At 32.2% G+C, this 1502-nt stretch overlaps 1 protein-coding gene across 1 annotated transcript; it reads left to right on the top strand.

Annotated features, from left to right (window-relative positions):
- Window positions 1–518: 518 nt before the first annotated feature.
- Window positions 519–1268, top strand: LOAG_15526 (hypothetical protein; the record flags this gene model as incomplete). Its single annotated transcript, XM_020448954.1, has 4 exons — window positions 519–528; window positions 684–772; window positions 958–1161; window positions 1221–1268. 4 exons carry the CDS (start codon window positions 519–521, stop codon window positions 1248–1250), a joined length of 333 nt encoding a protein of 110 aa, XP_020300934.1. The 3' UTR covers window positions 1251–1268.
- Between the last annotated feature and the right edge of the window lie 234 nt (window positions 1269–1502).

The raw sequence follows: 1502 nt of genomic DNA on the forward strand, positions 1-1502 counted from the left end.
CACCGTCGTGTTGTAATGCTATCTCATTTTCATATTTCCATATTATCTTTGGTTTTCATTTCTGCATTCTAATCCCGAAAGTGATCGAATATCGGACCTACTGGGGAATTCTGTGGTAATTAATATATAATGACAATTATATATTTGTAGCTAATTAGAACCAATGTTTAAAGAATATCTTAGAGTGCACCAAATTGACCTGACCAATGGAAACAAAAAGGAATGTAACAAATCATTTCTGATGGACTGAGGCATGAATAGTTTTAACTGAAGTTTTCCTTGAGAAATAATTTGAGGTTGAATACTCAGATAATCACTACTTCCTATTCAGATAATCTCAAATGAATTCCCGGCGGTAATATAAACTGAAGAGCATGTGTATTATAATGGTATTGGATCAAAAAAAAAACCCTTATAGACAGAGGATAGATAATATGATTGGGTAGATTAAGAATAAATGAAAGTAAATCATACTGAAAAGACTGGAATAAATTGATAGATTCATTGTTTTACGGAAAATGCCAAACAGTTATGACTGATTGTTTTAATTGTCCTTAGCAATGTCAGCAATAATATGGTGAAATGGTTCGAAAACTTTACTTTTCTCACTCCACATTTTCTACACAACTTTTCCGCCATTACTTTATGTATATATATATATATATATATATGTGAATTTGTAGGTTCACTATTTTATGCACAACTGGTTAGTGCGCCTGAATCAAGTCGTGCATACAACTCGTTAAATTGCGAAGTTCGATTGCATATACATGTTAGTTTTTGAAATTTACACGTAATCACTTATTCCTTTGTTGCAAAGCTTTATCAAATTTGTTGGGTGAGGGAGAAGATAGAAAAACAAAAACAGGAACTGAAAGGAAAGCGAAAAAAAAAGAGCAGTCTGTGGAACCAAAATGGTCCATTTAGTTCTCCGCCGAATTAGTTTCATTTTTAAAGGATGGTCGAATTGCACTTGTTGACGGTTATCCACAACGTTTGATTGGTTTCTGGTTTCTGAACGAAATTATTCGGGTTTGTTTTAACGACAATAAGTTGCAATTCTTTGCAAATGATCGAAGTGGTTTGGATGATGGGATGTATTCGCTTGTTTGCGGACGAATACAACTCCTCGAGAAGCACTACAATTTAGCTAATAAGCCTGTAAGTTATTCTCGTGCTCTATTCTAATTTGTAAATTTCATTTTGCAATAACTTTTTAGGTTACTCAAATTGGCAGTGGAATGCGATAGTATTACTGTTTGACGCAAGTCCGAGAATGCAATCTGTCAGAACGTGATGGACACAGATCAAATTTAATTGCATGAGACGTCTTGATTCATGGTTTGGATCTGCTTCCCTTCACCACGTCAGTTTAAAAATACGTATCGTTTGGTGCTAACAGCTACAATGTTTTCAATAACTATATATATATATATATATATATATATATATATATATATATATATATATATATATATATATATATATATATATATATATAT

This window comes from Loa loa (assembly GCF_000183805.2).
Source record: "Loa loa unplaced genomic scaffold supercont3.104, whole genome shotgun sequence".
Taxonomy (NCBI): Eukaryota; Metazoa; Nematoda; class Chromadorea; order Rhabditida; family Onchocercidae; genus Loa; species Loa loa.